The 16,151-nt window shown below is 58.2% G+C and overlaps 3 protein-coding genes across 3 annotated transcripts; all 3 read left to right on the top strand.

The window, feature by feature from the left end:
• Positions 1-271: 271 nt before the first annotated feature.
• Positions 272-4,138, top strand: LMXM_30_1240 (conserved hypothetical protein; the record flags this gene model as incomplete). The annotated part of the gene is made up of 1 exon (XM_003877593.1): positions 272-4,138. The coding sequence occupies one exon, from the start codon at positions 272-274 to the stop codon at positions 4,136-4,138; it is 3,867 nt and encodes a 1,288-aa protein (XP_003877642.1).
• A 2,951-nt stretch (positions 4,139-7,089) lies between these two features.
• On the top strand, positions 7,090-9,789 carry LMXM_30_1230 (hypothetical protein, unknown function; the record flags this gene model as incomplete). Its single annotated transcript, XM_003877592.1, has 1 exon — positions 7,090-9,789. The coding sequence occupies one exon, from the start codon at positions 7,090-7,092 to the stop codon at positions 9,787-9,789; it is 2,700 nt and encodes an 899-aa protein (XP_003877641.1).
• A 588-nt stretch (positions 9,790-10,377) lies between these two features.
• On the top strand, positions 10,378-12,786 carry LMXM_30_1220 (putative vacuolar-type proton translocating pyrophosphatase 1; the record flags this gene model as incomplete). The annotated part of the gene is made up of 1 exon (XM_003877591.1): positions 10,378-12,786. One exon carries the CDS (start codon positions 10,378-10,380, stop codon positions 12,784-12,786), a length of 2,409 nt encoding a protein of 802 aa, XP_003877640.1.
• Positions 12,787-16,151: the final 3,365 nt, after the last annotated feature.

Raw genomic sequence — 16,151 nt, 5'->3', positions numbered from 1 at the left:
ACGGGTGGGTCGGATGCTGCTCTCTTGTGTTTTCCTTTCCTGCATATCCCATCTTCGTCGCCTGCCTTACTGCTGAACATGAACTCTGCCCAGGTGCCCGATACACCGCGTCATCATTTGCCGTCCTTTTCCTCGTGGGTACGTACACACAGCGACAGGGCCCCGCAGCCCCCACTTCTCCCCCAGACCTGGCGAGTCGTACGGCTTCTCTGGTCACTGCCCAACGGCCAGAACGCGAATTGGAAAAGCGGGTCGCTGACGACACTTCGCCATGCAGCTATTCTCTTTTCCCAAACCGAAGAAGAAGAATGCCGCCTCGCCTAAGAAGGCGACGAGCGGGCTCCCGGACCCGAATAACTCCCACAAGAATGCCTTTGGCGACGGCGCCGAGACGGCAGGCACGCTTAACTTGCGCCATTCTCCCAGCTCCCCCTCGCGGAATCGACAAGGCGGCGCGAACAACCGCACCAGCACAGGGGATCGTGCGCCCCCGTTGTCGCTTCAAAGTCCTCAGTCGCCGTCCACGAACAGCCGATCGCACGTCGACAGCGTCAGTAGCAGCGGCTCCCAGCAGCAACAAGCGCAACGGCAAGCCTTGGAATGCGAGAAAGCGGGCGAGGTATCGATGCCACAGCTTCAACGAGTCAGTGGTGCCTTAACGGGCGTCCCAAACAGGCGGACCAGTGGCAGCAGCGGCTTTCCGGTGCATGGCACAACCGCTGCATTGTCAGTTCGAAGGTCTGTTGCAACCGATCCACCGGCATCGAAGTCCGCGACGATGAACAGCACACCAGCAACTCCACGGTCGGATCTTACCTCCCCGATACAGCAGCCTCCTGTGGCGCGGCTGTCGCCCTCCGAGGTCTGCACAGTGCGGAGGCCTTCCGTCCACTTCGTGTCGCCGCTGCCTGAGTATAATGGCGAGAAACCGCCAATAGGGTTCCCCAATAGGACGGCAGTCCCCTCGCCGCCGAGTATGACCGCCACCGGTGCTGAAAAGGGACAGACGCCTGCTTTGTTGAAGTCGCGTCTTGCCGCCCCGGCTGCTGTTCCGCCCGCTCCGCAGCCTCTGCCGCCGAAAACCACCTCCTTCCCCGTCTTCACCGCTATGGAGTCCGTGCCGAAGCAGCCCGGATCTTCCTTTCGCGCCCTGAAGCGCCACAAAAATTTACACGAAGGGGTACGCAGCGTCTCTGGCGGACCCATCTCCACGAGAACGAACAGCAACTTGAGCAACGACACCATGGCAGCGCCCATCAAGGGCAACGCAGCCGCAGGTGTGGGCGGGGGCAACAGTTGCACCCGCGGGGTGACGCTCGACCCCTTCTGCAAGGAGCGCCAGGGGAACGGCGAATGCACTGGAAGCAGCGCTCACGACACGGGGCGCGAGCTGGTCGCCGGGTTCGCAGACGGCGTTGTCGGCAGCCAGCCGAACTCAAAGAGCAACATCCCTGTCATCGCCCACGTTGTCCCCATCCCACCCCCGATGAGCGTGGACGAGTTGGGTTCTCTCCGCGGAACGGCCGGCACTCTGCAGAAGAGCACGCGTCGCGCGAGTAGTATGCACAGCAATCACAGCACACAGAGTTCGATTGAGGTGATGGCCTCTCTTGAGAATCCCTCCTCGGTGCGTCGATCGCAGTGCCCAAGTACCCGGTCGTCGACGCCCCGCACCACGGTCAAAGCCGTCAGCAGCTTCAGTCTCAGCTTAGATGACGTGCCGCGTCCGCTGAATCGCCACGCATCAACTCTGTCGACGGAGCAGCAGGAAGCTCTGCGCCGCACGCCGTCCTTCCTCAGCCGCGCGCACACGCCGCCGCCGTCGAACTTGAGGGAGTCGGTGCAGATGCGCAAAGGCCGCCGCCTGCTGCAGGTGCGCTGTAATACGCCGGACGTGCACTCTGCCGCGCCCGGGGTGCGTTCGGCGAGCGAACAGTCGCTGAGCATCAGCGCCACGGTGCTGCTCAGCGGACTGCCTCCGTCTGGCAGTGACGATGGAAAGTCAACTGCTCGTTCCTCGGCGAGAAGCACCGAACACGCCTCGCCGTTGCCTGGGCATGACAAGAAGGGCGATGTGAGTGTGCAGCCTTTGAAGGACCCGGTGGCAACTGGTTCTGGTGCCGTGTCCCCGAACGGTCCCTCAGACTCGGGCTGCCATTGCAGCTTCAGCAACGGCGGGTGCGCGGCGGAGGGGAGGGCCAACGATGCGAGGTTGCTGTCGGAGGCAGGCGCGCCATCGGCGACGCCTAGACCGTCCAGTTGCGAGACGATCAAGCCCCGACCGCAGGCGCCACACATTCCATCGCCTCCACCTCTCCACCACCACCAGACTTCAGAGCCGCGGCTGGCGGAAGTCTCGCCGCCGCCGCTGTCCTGCGCTCCGGATCCGGTCGCTACATCCGCCGCAGGGAGCCAGGACCTGCACAAGAACACGCCTTCAAGCATGTCGCTTCTCCTCGACGAGGCAGCCGGATTTGACTTTTACGGGTCGTGCATGCTGTCCACGCTGCAGTTCAACACAAAGCCGCCGCAGCGCATCGCAGCCACACCCACGCCCGCCGGCGAGGTGGTACAAGCCCAGCAGGGGTCGTCACAGAAAGAGCAGAAGCCACAGAAGCCGGAGACGTCGCGCAACGGCACTGCCGGCAGTGCTACCGTCAAGGCGGAGAGGCAAAACGATGTCAGCATCAGCGTATCGGAAGGTGTGACGCTGAGCGTCGCGGATGTGCTCGGCGCAGCGTCTGGGAAGACGGCTGACAAGGCTACTGACGCGAGAAAAGACGAGGAGGTCACATCCGCGATACCCAACCAGAGCAAGTCGTCAGCGAAACACGTACGCACGGTGCGGCCGGCAAGCCGCCAGCGCGTAGTCGGTGCGTACGTTGATGAAGACGAGAACGGGGATGAGGACAACTTTTACCAGGTGCCCCGCACCATCCTAACACCCGCCAGCGCATCCGTGAAGCAGCAGGGCACATCCTATGGAGGACCCTCGCTTGTGTCCTCGCCACGGAGAGAAAACGGCCACGCCTACTTGACCGCGACCCCCAGCTCCGCAAAGCCCTTCCAGCCCTTAAGAGAGACCCCACCGACGCCGGCGGCAGCGAAGCCAGAAGCGGTCGCGGCGCCTTTGAGCGCACAGCTCGACCTCGCATGGAAGGATAACAGTGATGATGAGAGCGAGGAGGAGTACGACAACCTGCTGGAGGGCTTCCACCCTGCCGGCTTCGACGCCCGTCGCGGGGCCCGCAGCAGCAGCTCCATAGTGTTCTACCTCGACAAGGAGGACAGTCTGAGCAGCATGGACGTTGTTGTGAGGGCGGCCAGCATCCCGCGCGGCAGCGGGGCGATTCCGTCCTCGCTCACTGATACAAAAGTGCTGCCGCTGAACCAGAAGCCGCAGTCCGAGTACTCGATGCTGAAGCTCTCCACCACGGCGAAGATCGGTGGCGGCGGCGCGCGACCGCACGTTACCTTTGACCCCTACATCGCAGCGAACACGCACCCGGTCGCCCAGGTCACGTCGTCCGTGCCGAGCAGCATCCTTCCTGACTCGCACGTGAATAAGAGCCTCAGTTCGCCTGATAATCTAGACCAGTACGGCTTTGCCATAGACTCCAGTTTTTCCTCGCTGCCGTTGAACTCGAACGTGCGAGGCTCGAGGACGGCGCTGAGCCGGAACTCGGCGTCTGGGGTGCAGAGTAGGGCCTCCACCCCCTCTGCCCCCTTTAGCATCTTCCTTGGGACAACCCTTCGTTTCGCGCCGGATAGGAGCAAGATGCACCGGCCACTGGCGAACACGTTTGGGTACACAAACGCGCAGCGTCGTGCCCGCGCAGCCGCGATGGCGGCAGGTGTGAGCGCGGAGGAGTGGGCACGGGCTGCCGGAATCGACGAGGACGACGTGGACAGCGAGGACGGCGTCTACGGCGAGGTGTACACGGATGAGAACGGCGACGAGTGGTACTGGGAGGAGGTGGAGGACGAGGAGTGTGAGGAGGACGAGGAGGACGAAGACGAAGATGAGGGGGACGTCAGCGAATTGGCGTGCGCTCTCGAAAAGCGCGGCGCGGGAGTCCATCGCAGTCCAGCATCCACCTCATCCGTCAGCGGCGTCACCGCCACCGCGACACACTAGCGCCCACTGACATCATGCCCCACTAGTGGGGTTGGTGCGTGTTCTCGTTTTTTATCACTTTTTTTTTGCTGTGGCGTATGCGCGACGGGCGGCGTCGTTGGCAAGACGCGAGGCCCGTGGCGTATTTACTTCTCTCGCTCTGCCATGTGCCCTTCCACCTCATTCCAGTCCCAGGACGGTCGTTTCCCCGCTCGGGCGTTTTCGTTTCCGTTTTATTCTCGCGATCCCTTTTTTTTCGCGCCTCCTCTTTTGTGCTTCATCGAATGCGCGCGAGCTCTCCAGCCAGTCTCTGCCGTTCACAGGGGCTCTGCAGTGTTCTCGCAGCAGTGCGAAAGTGAGGCAACCTCGCGCGAGGGGAGCACGCGGAGACGAAGAGCAGCGGACTGTATGTCATGCCCATCGTATGGCATGTTTGCATACCTTCCGTCATTTTGCCTCCGCGCAATCGCGCTTTACAGGTCTACTGGAGACGGCGTGTTTGGCCACAGATGAGGGCTCCCCGTGCTCGTCCCGGTGCGGGCGGAGATGCACTGCAGGGTTGAGGCTGCACATCATACTCCCTGGTATACAATGGCCAGTGACTGTGGAACGCAGGTTTTCTTCATCGGTAACCAACTTCTCATTCCTTCTCCAGTTTTTCCACCTATTTCGCAGCTGGGACGCGGGGTCTGATACGGCGCCCTAGTCATGGCACAGATGCCTGACGCGCTGCATTTTTCATATCCTTTTTTTTCGGTGAGGTGGAGTGGGGAGGGAGGGGGGGCTGTCGCCGATAAGCGCAACCGGCGCACATGAAACTCTTCCTCTGCACTGTGCCCCGACTCCTGTGCGCTCCAGCCTATGGATCTCTCGCGCTTGCTTGCACCCCCATGGCAAAATATATCCGCATGACCCCATGAGCCGCAACGACTTTTTATTTAATTATTTTTGGTTTTCCTTTTTTTTGGCTTTTCGTTTTCGTTGTTGCCGTCGCTGTTGTTGTATCCACGCTCTCCCCATAAGGCAGTGACGTTTCCGTGTTGTTGTCCCGTCCAAAAGTGTCAGCGCTGCACGCGCCCTCGTCGTCCTTTTTTCCTTTTTTTTCGTGTGGGTGTGTGTGTGTGTGTGTCTCCAAATTTTGTTCTTCCCGATTTTTTTTTTCGCGGGTCAATATGACTATCTGCGCACATCTGCCTCGATCCGAACGAAGGAACAAACAAACAAAAAAAGACGCTCGCCCCACCGACGCAACCAGCGCCGCTAACATGCAGGATGCCCTGATGCTGATGGTCGCTTGAACTGCGTGACAGAGTGATGCGCCACCCGACAAGGAGCGGCTCAGATCGTTAACATCATGGTTCGCGCTTTCTTCTTCCCCAATGCCTTGTCAGTTCCCCTACGACGGGAGTGGACAGCCTTTTCAGTGGGTGGAGCTTGGGGCGATGGACGCGCTCTCAGATGACCGAGTTTGCTCATTGCGGTGACGTCTAGCTACCGCTGCTCTGCACCACGCCGATGGTTGTGTGGCAGGCTGGGGGTACAGTGACATTTGAATCATGCTCCATTTACGAGGATGGGTCTCCGTAAAATGAAGAATGCATCGGCAGTTTCTATCCACTTCCCCTTGCCCCACCCCCCTTCCTCCTCCCCCTGTCCCGTGCCCGTGTCCCTTGGCCACCGTGAAGCGCGGCTTCGCCGACTGCCCACGCCACCCGCGGCATCACCCCTGGCGCATGGGCCCGGCTACGGCAGAGCACACCTAGCCGGCTATCGTTTTATCCTTCAGTTCCGATGTGGTATAGTGGATAGAACAAGCGGCTCTCACCCGCTAGACCCGGGTTCGATCCCCGGCATCGGAAACTTTTTCCACCCACCCCCACCACCCAAGGGTGGTGGGGAAAAAGGGTGTGCGCAGTCCGGGAATCGAACCCGGGCCTCCCGCGTGGCAGGCGAGAATTCTACCACTAGACCAACTGCGCCGTGCTGTAAACCAGAAACAGAACCTGACACTCCCTAGAGCGCTTAGCCGATAACCTTAACCTCTTCCTCGTCGTTTTCGAAGGGGGTGAGGGGGCTCAGCGAAGGTTTTGCTCCCCGCGAGCGGTTCCCTGAGCTTCCGTTTCGTCATCTTGGTCGCATGTTCTTTCGCCATTCAACAAAATGCACCGTGGTAAGAGGAGAAAAACCTCTCGTTGGCCTCGTGTGCGCATTCCGTGAGACACCCTTTCCTTCACAAACGTGCCCATCCCCCGTCACACGGCAGGCAGATCAGACCCAGCTCTTGATCTGCCTGCCGCCGCCCTTTACGCGGTGCGCAGCAGCGATGGATACGTGTTGAGGCAGTGAGCTGACCCAGTTGTCTGGGCACCGCCTGGCCTCAGTCATTACCCACACGCCCCGCCAGGCCGGTCCCCACCCGGCGCGCCGCCCGGGGTGGCCGTGACCCCCGGGGGGTAGGCAGCGCGAGCGCCGGGCGAGACGCGTTAGACCCACGTTGAAACCGTGACCACTGCATGGGTGGCGAAAGCATATTTACTGTCGCAGCTCGATCCGACGCAGCGCCATCCAGGGCCTGACCGTAGGCATCGGTAGCGATAAATCGCTGTGACTTCCCTGCGTCTTAGGCGCCGAACCCTGAACAGCATACTGTGGTCTCCCCCCGTCATCGGGAGCTTTAAAGAGTTCTTGAAACCAAGAAGCAGTGTGGAGATGCTTTTTGTTCAAATGCATGCACCCCTGACGCGTGCATGGCAGCAGCAGTGAACTTTAGAACGGAAACAAAGCAACTTTGCCAAAGCGCAGCAAGCGTCATCCTCAGTGGAAATCACTTGCACACTGCTTAGAAACTCTTGATTCGTACACTGGCTACCTTGTCTTTCCTGGTACCACTCTTCCTTCCTGTTGCTCCACCAACTGTCTTACTCTTTCTTCTACGGTAATTCTCTACTCATCCACCCAGCCCCCTCATCAGGATGGAAGCCGAAACGCTTTTGCGGCTGACAGTACTCAGCTTTGGCGCTGCCGCTCCGCAGCCCACGCATGCCAAGCACCACAAGGACAATTTAGCGCCGCCAACTCCCCACATTGCTGCATCTAAAGATATACGCATGACCTTTATCAGCCTCTGGGCAGGGCAGCTCGGCCAGCTCATTTCAGTCAACGCGTTTCTGCGTGAAACTCTTCTCTTTTTTCTCCCAGGACACTGGTGCAGCGTCCCATGTGAGACGCATAATCTTGAGCTTCCTACAGACGCTGCCATTGACACTAGATCATTTGCGCCGCGCCTTGAGCAATACTGCACTCAACAAACAGTGAAACAATGGGCAATAAACCCGTTTTTGCAGCACCTCGACGCGCTTGTCACTCAGCTTCAACCCAAGCTGTGTCATGCGCAGCCATCGTTCCAGGAGTGGTTGAACATAGTGGATCATCCACTGACAGCTCTGCGCACGCTTTTCATGGCAATGTACAGTGCCTTTTTTAACTCTTTTTGCAACGTTCACAAGACTCTTATCGACAGTTTCCGAAGACTCGCTTGGGAAGATGTAAATAGCTCTTACGCACTTGCTGTCTGCGACCTCTCTCTCACCATCGAATCAAAACTCATCACCGTTGTGTCGCACGCGATTTCCACCAACATTGAAGCCTGTATGGCGAACAACACGCTGCAGCTCTTCCGCACGCCAGGTAACCTTACCGCCAACGAGATCGCTGATTATGTGGCCTCAGCGTTACAGACACAACTTGGTGACGTCGCGAGAAGTGTAGCACTTAATACCCGCTTTGCGAAGCAATTCCCTCAAGCAGCGGCAAGTTTAGCTGTCGCTGCAGACAGACATGAAGAGTGTCTGGCGTTTCTTCGCAGCTCGATGTCCTCCTATGCTGAGAAGGTTTTAGCAGAAGCTACAACGACAAGCCCAGGAGCACCAAGCATCATAGAGCCTTCTGCTTTCCCCAGTGATGAATTCGTCACCCTCAGCTGTTCAAGCAAAGCTACCTCCACCCTACCGGTCAGCATGGAAGCGAAAACGATGGTACAGGTTGCGCAAGTGTCGCCGTACACACCTCGCTCTGTCTCGGCTGAAGACGCTTTCGCGCTGACTGCCATGTCGGAGGGAGTTGATGCCTTCTCCGGCATCGCTGCAGTCGCAGCGCCCATTGGAGACGTTGAAGAGAGCGTCCGAAACCTTGTGGCAGAGCAACGCAAAGAACAGCGAGCCGTATTGGGCTGGGCACCCGGCAATAAAGGGAGGCGATTGGAAAGCTGGTGTGGCGCTGACAAGACTTCTGAGACCACCACCTCAGACATCGATGATGCTCCTGCACTAGCAAAGAAGCTGCCCGCTGCCCAAGAAAAACCAGTGGAGTGCGGCAGAAGCAGCCCCGGGGAAACGGTGCTGTTTTGGAATCGACTGAAGCAAAAGCTTGGCCTGGATGAGGCATCGCTTATCCAGGCAATGGCACAGTGCAATTTTCGGTGTGAATCTCCGTATCCAAATGTGTTTCTCAAAGATCTCGATGTGCGCAACAACGACCGGACCACGCGCTTCTTCCTGGAAGAGGTTCGTCCGCTGCTTTCACTCAAAGACTCCCCCACAATGAAGGCGAGGAATATGCGACTTTTCCGTGAAGCCTGCACTAGCTACAGCAAACAGCTGTGGGAAAAGACGCTTGAGATTCGCGAAACGCTACCGTGTCTACCGGTTCGCGTGAGGGGTGTTTTGCTGGGGACAATGTACTCGACCATGCGGGCAGACAAGCAGTTTGAGTCCCTCAAACAAATCCGTATGCAGCTCTCTCAAGTCGCCACCAAAACAGGCGACACTGCAAAGGACGCGGCAACATTAGCCAATACCGACGAGCAGTTACTCAAGAGAGTAGAGTTACTTGCCCAAGCGGTGAGTGCTACCGGGTATGAGGCAGTAGAGGAAAAGCGCAGTCAGGCACAGTCAGCTGAAGCAGCATCTGCCTCACAACCAGAGTGCTGGGCGAAGGCAGCGCTGGCAAGCATTTCGAATAAGGCAAGCCTAGCCAACAAGGGTTTCTGCGGCTCTATAAGCCGTTATGCAGGAGCCATTGGAAGCTCGGTCCCACTGCAGACGGCAAGCACCAGCTCTACGGATACTGCATGGCGGCGCTCCTCTGTTATGGATGTGTTGGCGCAGTCGCGAAAGAGTACGGCAGATCTGCCGGTCAAAGAGTTTTCACCTGGAACCCCTGTCGCTGATGTTTACCGCCAAGCGTGCCGATGCCATGGTGTGAGTCCGAACCCCAGTGTGGTGCGCGAGCTCAGTGACAATGCTGCAGACTACTTCGCTACTCTCGATCTCTCCAGCAACTATGTGGGCGTGGAGGGTCTGAGTCCGGTGCTGGACCTGCTGCAGTACAACGGCAACCATCTCGTTTCTCTCTCTGTCTGCAACAATGACCTGGAGAGTGATGACATTGGTGACCTATGCCGCGCAATTCGAGGGCCGGCAGGCGCAAACCTAGTGCACCTGGATTTGTCTTACAACCCGTTTACAAACGCTGCGTTTCCTGCTCTCAAAGAGCTTGTGTCATCGCTGGCCTGCATCGAGACAGTAGTGATGAAGGGAACCCTTCTCTCTGCACTCGCCACACGCGAGTTGCGGGGCATTCTTGAAAGGAAAACGATTCAGCGGTGTTTGTGACAGCCATAGGAACCAAACGGGTGCCTGTGTATGTGTCGGGTGTGCGTGGCTACCGTCTCAGAAGAGCCGCTTTGCGTTTTCGCTCGCGCCGGAAAACATTAAAAAAGAGAATACCGAACAGCGTGCTCTTCGCTTTGGTGGCGGATGGAAGACTTTCTTTTCATTCTTTGCTGTTCGTTTTCTTCGCTGTCTCTTGTGGAAATCCTCGATGTATAACAGAGCACCTGCGGACAGGAGCAAAAAAAACGAAAACGCGCATCTCGCTATCACCGAGTTTCAAAGGATTCCGTCTTACTGGCAACGCCAAATAAGTGCTGCATATGTTCCTGTGACACCGCTGGATGTCTTCGTGGTCGACGTGACCAGAGAACTTGCGCTGCTGCCTTTCTTCGACTCTTTGCACATGCGCATCACTCCTCTGTCTGTTGTTGCCTTCTTTTCTCCCCTTACGTCTCAGCCAAACGCAGTATTCTCGATCAGTAAGATATCGCCTTTCTTCTCTTTCTCGTGTATCCCTTCCCCTATATAAGACGTAGGAATTCCCCGCACACCCATTTGTGACTCTCTTTCTTCTTAGCAGGCGTAAAGATGGCTGGGAGGCTTTTGATTGTCCCTCTTGCCGTTGCTCTCCTCGCGGTAGCTGTTGTGGCCAAGGAGCCACTGAATTCGCTTGTGACGCCGGTAAATACTAACTTAGCGAAGAACGCCGTGGGCAAGAATGTGGGTGACATCCAAGTGCCGCCGCTAGCACGCCCGCTGATGTCGGCTGGGACAGCGTCCTTTGTGATCCTCGTGGCGGCGGCAGTGGGCTTCTCCTTTGCCATGTACTGGTGGTACGCCCTCTCGTTCATCAAGATTACCCCTGGTAAGGATCAGGGCCTGCGCAATGCCCATCTCACGGACGAGGTGATGCGCAACGTATACGTGATTTACACTCGCATATCCGAAGGTGCCACAGCGTTCTTGATGTCCGAGTATAAGTACATGGCTGTGTTCATGTCTGGCTTCGGCACACTGATCTTCTTCCTTCTCGGCATCGCGCTCTCTTCGCCTCAGGAGGGCCACATGCCACCGCAGTCGCCATGGATGAACGCTAGCCTTTCTCTGTTTGCTTTCCTGATGGGTGCAGTCACGTCAGTGGGGGCAGGCTGGATCGGCATGCGCATTGCCGTGTACACGAACGCGCGCACGGCTGTGATGGCGACTTCTGGCGGTGATGACGGCGATCAGTCCAGTGGTTTTAGGCTCGGCTTCCAGACGGCCTTACGCGGCGGCATCACGATGGGCTTTGGGCTCACCTCGATGGGTCTCTTCGCGCTATTCGCCACCGTGAAGGTTGTGGCGGCGTACTTTGGCAGCGATGTCACTACGATACCGGAGCTGTACGAATGCGTGGCGGCGTTTGGTCTTGGCGGGTCGGCTATCGCCTGCTTCGGTCGTGTCGGTGGCGGCATCTACACCAAGGCTGCCGATGTTGGCGCTGATCTTGTGGGCAAGGTGGAGAACAATATCCCTGAGGACGACCCGCGCAACCCTGGCGTGATTGCCGACTGCATCGGTGATAACGTGGGTGATATTGCTGGCATGGGCTCTGACCTCTTTGGCAGCTTCGGCGAGGCGTCATGCGCTGCACTCGTCGTGGCGGCCGGCTCTGCTGAGCTGACGGCCTCCTTCACATTCATGATGTACCCGCTGCTCATCACGGCCGTCGGTGTGCTCGTGTGCATTGCAGTGGCCACTATAGGTGCCACAAATAGCGGTGTGCACCGCTCTCACGACATCGAGCCGGCCCTGAAGCGTCAGCTGCTGTTGTCGACGGTCGGCGCGACGGTGATGCTGATCCTCCTCACGGAAGTGGCGCTGCCGCCGACCTTCAACGTGGGCGACATGGTGAGTTCTCGCTGGGGCGCCCTCATCTGCGTCTTGTGCGGTCTCTGGTCTGGCCTTGTCATCGGCTATACAACCGAGTACTACACCTCCAATGCCTACCGCCCAGTGCAGGAGATTGCGGAGGCATGCGAGACAGGTGCCGCTACGAACATCATCTACGGTCTGGCACTCGGTTACCTTTCTGTGGTGCCCCCGATCCTCGCCATGTGCACGACGATCTATGTGTCCTACCGCATGTGCAGCGTATACGGCTTTGCCCTCGCCGCGCTCGGTATTCTCTCGACGATGTCCATCGCCCTGACGATCGACGCGTACGGCCCCATTTCCGATAACGCCGGCGGTATTGCGGAGATGTCGCACATGGGTCACGAGATTCGCGAGATCACGGATGCGCTGGATGCGGCTGGCAACACAACCGCTGCCATCGGCAAAGGCTTCGCCATTGGCTCGGCTACGCTTGTCGCGCTGGCACTCTACGGCGCCTACGTGTCGCGTGTGGCGATCCCCGTGGTGAACATCCTCGACGCGCGCGTGATGCCTGGCCTGCTCTTCGGCGCCATGCTGCCGTACTGGTTCTCCGCAATGACGATGAAGTCTGTCGGCGTTGCGGCAATGGACATGGTGAACGAAATTCGCCGTCAGTTCCATGATCCTGAGGTGGCTGAGGGCCGCAAGGAGCCAGACTACGAGAGCTGTGTGGCCATTGCCACTAAGGCTGCACTGAACCAGATGATTCCGCCAGCGGCGCTGGTGATGCTGTCCCCGATCCTGATGGGCATTCTCTTCGGGAAGTACACTCTGGCCGGTATGCTGCCCGGCGCGATTGTGTCAGGCGTGCAGATGGCTATCTCCGCCTCCAACACCGGCGGTGCGTGGGACAACGCGAAGAAGTATATTGAGCAGGGTGGCCTGCGCGACAAAAACAAGGGCAAAGGCTCCCCGCAGCACGGCGCCGCCGTCATCGGTGACACCGTCGGCGACCCGCTCAAGGATACCTCTGGCCCGGCGCTCAACATTCTCATCAAGCTCATGGCCATCATTTCCGTTGTGTTTGCACCGGTGTTCCAGTCGAAGATGGGCGGCATTCTGCTGAATCTCATCGAATAGGACTGAGGGTGCTGTGGACAGGCTTGCTTCGCAGCGTACAGAAACGCCACGGGGCCAGCATCTTGTGTGTCGCTCTCTCTCTATATTAGTGCACATCGCCATTCTCTTCCTAGTATCACGACTCGGGTCTTTTTCCTTTCTCCATGAGAGAGTCGTCACCCGATAACCACGTGCACGCGTGCACACACACATCATGGTCGAAGCACGAATCGTCGGAAAATGCGAGGGAGGGAGGGAGGGGGGGAGGAGGAGGAGGAGGAGTCGCAAAAGGAAAAAGGGAAAAAAAAGGCTGCGCGTATTTGTTGATAGGAGTGGTGCCCCCCCCTTCCCTCCCTCCCTCCCTCTTTTCCTCCCTCCTCTTTTTTGTCTTCTTTTTTTGTGCCGCATCTTAGTCGCCACCCGCCCAGAGTGAGGCCGGACCGCCCCTCCCCCCTCCTTTCTTCTTCACGTGTGCTTTGCCCTTCTCTTCCTTTCCGTTTGTTTTTGTCTACGTGCCGAGCTGGAAGGGACGCACACACACACACACACACACACACACACACGCACACACACACGCACGCACACACACACGCACAGGAAATCATGAACAGTGACACGAACGAACTCCTTCTTCCGCCCGTTTTTCTTTTTTTTGGTGTGCGCGTGTTTTGCTTTGCTGTTATTACCGTCTTGTCACCTCTTTTCTCAGCCCAGGCGATGCCGTCGACATGGAGACCACTGTGGCCGAAGCGGGAGGGAGGGGACGAAAGAGGACGCCAATGACCGGAGTAATTCATGAGCGAGTGCGTCGGTTGGGTGGGTGGGGGAGAGGAAGGAAGGGGACGGGTTTGGTGGGAGCGCATGTATCCAATCGCTGAGCATGGCATACCTCCCCTTTTCTGTCTCTCACTCTTGCCCCCAACCCACTCACGCTTCAGTTTTATATACATCGAATGTCATCACACGCGCGCGCCGTTTCTTCTCTTCTGTTTTTCCTTGTCCCCTCTTTTTTCCTTGTGTATCTTCTTCATTTTCGCCTCTACTCATTTCGCCATATCTGCACCTGTGTGTGTGTGTCCGTGTGTGGGCCTGTGCGTCCCTCTCCCCATTTCTTTTCCTGGAGGAGGGAAGGGAGAGGAGGGAGGGGGGAGGAGGAGGTTTAGACGGGGGTGGTGGTGGTGGTGGTGGCCTGTCCTCCGTGCGTATCGCTGCTTTCTCTGTTCTCGTCTTCTTTCTGCATTGCATTCCCCCTTTTCTTTCGCCGTGCGCAGGCTCTCCTACCCTTCGCCGCGTTTTCTTACCCGTCCCATGCCCTCTCGTGGCAGCGCCTGCTGGTGGAGGTCTCTGCCTCCTCCCCCCCCCAAAAAGTAAAAATAAAACTGCTGCACGTTTGTGGGAGCGCTCCACCTTGATCCAAAACCACCGGCGTCAGGCCGACGGCGGAGAGAGCGAGTGAGCGAGGGAGAGAGAGCCGAAGCTGCCTGCGGTGTTTTTCATGCATTCCGCCCGTTACAGCCTTGGACAAAGGCGGCAAGGAAAAGGTGATCGGCGACGGAGACGTGACACAATAACCCACACTGTGAGGCGGAGGAGGAGACGACAATCAAGAACAGGTTAGTGAAAAAAGCCGGAGGAGGAGAAGTGGGGGGGGGACCCATCTTCGACGTTGTGGCAAGGCAGAGAGATTCCTTTTACCTACAAACCGATATTCGCTTGTGTACGTGGGTCTGCGTGCGCGAATGTCTGCAATGAAAGTGGAAGAGGATTTGCCTTAGCCATGTAACTGCATGCCACGCACCTTTTTTTTTTCACCATGTCTGCACGCGCATTGTTTTCCTCGCTTGGGACACAGCAGACCTCACCGGAGTGTGCCTCTTGATTCTCATGCCATCTCTCGCCGTGTATGTGCGTGCTGTGTCCTGCGGCTTGGGACTCGCATGCTGCGCTTGGACTGAGCAGACACGTGGTGCAGTGAGAGAACGCGGCTGTGTTGGCGGTGGCGGAAATCAAAAAGAAAGCTAAAGAAGGAAACGAAAGATGAGAAGGTTCCAGCCCGAACAAGACACGACAGAGGGGCGCTGTACTCCCTCTCAACTTCTTTGCTCCCTCCCCCCTATGCGTCGTGTGATCCTGATGACAGGGGGCACACCTCTGCACGTGGCATCATGGTTCCGTAGACCACTCTGTGGGGGACGCCAAGCAGCCTGCGGCCTGGCCTTGGGTGCTGACTGCGGACTGCTGGTGTGGGCGGACAGGGCTGGGCTGACGCTGTGCCGGAGACACTGGCGGTCGTGGCTGCGTCGCGCCTGTGGCGGCCCACGCGGGCAGGCCATCCAGGCACGCCTCTCTCCCTTCCCCAGGCAGCAACGCCGTTGGGGAATGAACTCATGGGCGCTGCCCGCGTAGGTCGACGTGCGCGGCCCACGCGGGTGCGTGTGGTGCCTGTGGCGCAGCACGCATCCGGAGGAGGGGCGAGGAAGGACGAGAGGAGCCCGCTAGGCGCGTGGCCCGGCTCGACGGCAGGACAGCTCGTGCGGGACGACGAGGGCTCAGCCGTGTGTCTGCGAAGGTTGGCGTGAGCTGCGGTTGTATTCGACTGTGTGCGGACGTGTTTGTGGTTTGATGTTTTGCTTTTTTTTCCACTCGCTGTGTTCATTCTGCTTCACAGCGAGTCAAACGCCGCTCTACCATTGCTTAGACACCGCCTCATGGCGTGGTGGGGCGCAGCGGTAGATGCTTGTGACAGGAGTGTGCCGGTTCAGTCATCTCAACACGACCTCCGTCTCAAGCGCTACCCACTCCACGTCTCGCAGGCGCCACCTGCCGCATCTCCCTCGGGGTGGCTCAGGCCCGCTCGCCAGTAGTCGGTGAGGGCCGGGGGTGGGGATACGCTCGAGCAGCGTTGACACACGCCCTGCCCATCGCATGGATGGCACGAGTGTGTCCACTGTCGCAGGTCGATCCGACGCAGCGCCACCCACTGCCTGGCCGCTGGCATCAGTAGCGACGAATCGACCTGGCTTCCCTGCGTCCTAGGCGCCTGGGCCTGCCACCACCACAGGTGGCTCGGCATTTGGCAGAGGCATAGATGAGGTGCACTGGACCCTGAGGCGCCACGCACTGAAAAGGCTGTCCACTCTCGTTGTATGGGTAGACGGACACAGTGCAAAAGAGAACGATGAAAGTCTTGTTCTTATCGAGAGAGTAACGTACTGCCACCTCCACTGCGACTTCGCTCCCTTTGAAACAACGAAATGAACGGGTATGATCGATGCAGCGCCGTCGGTTTCAAGTCGACGGAGCCGATTAAAGAGGGAGGAATGCGAAATGGATGGCATATCTCTCGTGCTTTAAAAACGAAAAAAAAATATATTTCCTTTTTACGA

The sequence above is a fragment of the Leishmania mexicana genome, chromosome 30, assembly GCF_000234665.1.
Source record: "Leishmania mexicana MHOM/GT/2001/U1103 complete genome, chromosome 30".
Lineage (NCBI taxonomy): Eukaryota > Euglenozoa > Kinetoplastea > Trypanosomatida > Trypanosomatidae > Leishmania > Leishmania mexicana.
The sequence above is the reverse complement of the archived record's forward strand: the minus strand, read 5'-3'. Positions and strand labels throughout refer to the sequence as shown.